Source organism: Gavialis gangeticus, unplaced genomic scaffold, assembly GCF_001723915.1.
Source record: "Gavialis gangeticus isolate Ggan-Ray unplaced genomic scaffold, GavGan_comp1, whole genome shotgun sequence".
NCBI lineage: Eukaryota > Metazoa > Chordata > Crocodylia > Gavialidae > Gavialis > Gavialis gangeticus.
The window spans coordinates 3,921,257-3,923,211 of record NW_017729001.1 but is presented as its reverse complement, the minus strand read 5'-3'; the positions used below and the strand labels follow the sequence as shown (position 1 = coordinate 3,923,211).

General features: G+C 51.3%; 1 protein-coding gene across 1 annotated transcript in view; it reads right to left on the bottom strand.

Moving 5' to 3' along the window:
* The window catches only part of IQCD (IQ motif containing D), a 14,619-nt gene that overhangs the window by 12,322 nt on the left and 342 nt on the right, over positions 1-1,955 (bottom strand). Inside the window, exon 2 of the mRNA XM_019506620.1 lies at positions 1,734-1,954. Coding sequence (XP_019362165.1) covers positions 1,734-1,954 — 221 coding nt within the window. The remainder of the gene's footprint in view (positions 1-1,733; position 1,955) is intronic.

Below are 1,955 nucleotides of genomic sequence, written 5' to 3'. Positions count from 1 at the left end.
AGAACAATTTTTCCAACTATTTACTTGGTCTAATAAAAGACATCATATTTACCCAAAGCACCTTGTCTGTCTGGGTATTTTTTTGCCACTGTTCCTCTCCCATTTGCAGACTCCAGAATTTAAGATCTAGGAAGTTCTTATTCAGAGGCTGTAACTCTGACTCATGCGCTCAAGAGCTACTGATGCCCCTTTTCTCTGAGAATTTGTCCAGTCCATTTTTGAATCTGGCTCAACTGTCAGCTTCTGCATATGGTAGCAATGAGTCCTATGCTTTAATTACACACTGGACATGTCTACATGTGCTTTTATGCACACCTAAACTGAATGTGCATTAGCTTAATACACATTGAGGCAATTTAGGTGTGTGTCTACACATGCATTTGCTAAGGTGCATTAACGTGGGTGTGCGTACCGACTTGGGACTATAGTCCCAAGTCAGTGGACACACACCACATTAAATTTGCATAAATTTGATACTTGCTTTATGTAGGTATCAAATTTAGGCCTGAATAGCCTAAAATCACCATTTTTAGGTGCATTAAGGGTGTGCACATCTAGACTCGCCCCCTGAATGTGCCTTATATACTGTGCATTAAATGCACATGTGTATATATATGGCCACTAGGTGACAAAGAACTTCCTTTTGTTTATTTTCAACTTACTACCCACTCATTTCATTTCGTGACCCCTAGTTCACGTGTGGATGGTCTACATTTTTTGTGTGATTCAGCAGGAAATTATATTATATAACATGTACCAGGGGCCTTGTAAGCTCCAGCAACCTCCCCTTTATGAGAGGCAATGGGTGGATTAGCTTTGTGGTTAACCAGTTTCCTGGCAGTGCCCCAGTGTGCTGCTTGCCAGTTCTCCCAGGTTCGTTTTCCTGATTGGAAAAAAATGACCTGTACAGACTTTCAGAGAAACAAAAAGCTTGCAGTGATGATGCTGGCAGCCAGGGGGCCCTAGAGCACTCAGTCCAGGAGAGAACTTTGCAGGCTTTTTTCCTCAAGTGAAGGCAGGCAGGGATCAGTAGGGGCAGGGACTTTATGCCCTGCATAGAAGAGTCCTTCAGCTTCTCCTGCCACCCTCCCCCTACCCAAGAAAATATGTTTCTATGCTTGCCTGAATTCAAGTGCTGCAGTGCAATTCAGGCAGGGAACAAGCCAGGAGCAAAACACACCTCTCAAGTGCTTCAGCACTGGGCTTGTCCAGCCTAAAGCACTCAGGGGGCATGTTCTGCTCCCTGCTTGGTTGGGAGGGGGAGGGAAAAGCAGCAAAGCACACTGGCTACCCGTAAAGAAGTGTTGTCTCCTGGGAGCCATGTCACCCAGGTTGTCCCCAAGTTATTCCTCTCCCCGAGCAGCCACTTTGACTCTTGGAAAAAAAAAAACCCAAAAAAGTTACAAACTTGTGTACGCTCCCAGTTTCTCCTGGTAGAGAACAGAGACTCTCCCTGGAGAAACTGAACATCAGTCCCTTAACAGAGGCTGGCCCAAGTCAAGCAGCAAGTCTGCAGCAAGTGGGCGTCTAGGGCCCTGGGACAGCAGCCTCTAAGCTGCTCCGTTTATCGTCCAGCCCGAAGTGCTCCCGGGGTGGGAAGCAAAGCACCCTGGGATGGTGGAGGCCTCCCAGACATGCTCTGCGGGGAGCTCTGTTGCTCCTGGGGGGCCGTTTACCCGGGGCCAAAGGGAGGGAGGTCCACTCCTCTGCCCGAGCCCGAGCCGGCCCCGCACCTCCTCGTCGCGGCTCTGGAGGGCTGCGGCCAGATCCGCGCGCAGGGCCGCCACGGCCTCGGCGTTGCGCTGGTCCCGCAGCGCCACGTCGGCCGCCAGCCGCGCGCGGGCCTCCTCCTCCCGCGGGCCGGTCAGCAGCCGCTCCAGTAGGAAGCCGCGGAACTCGGTCAGGCCCTGCACGAACAGCTCGTCCGTGAGGTCGCGGGCGTACACCTCGTCGCG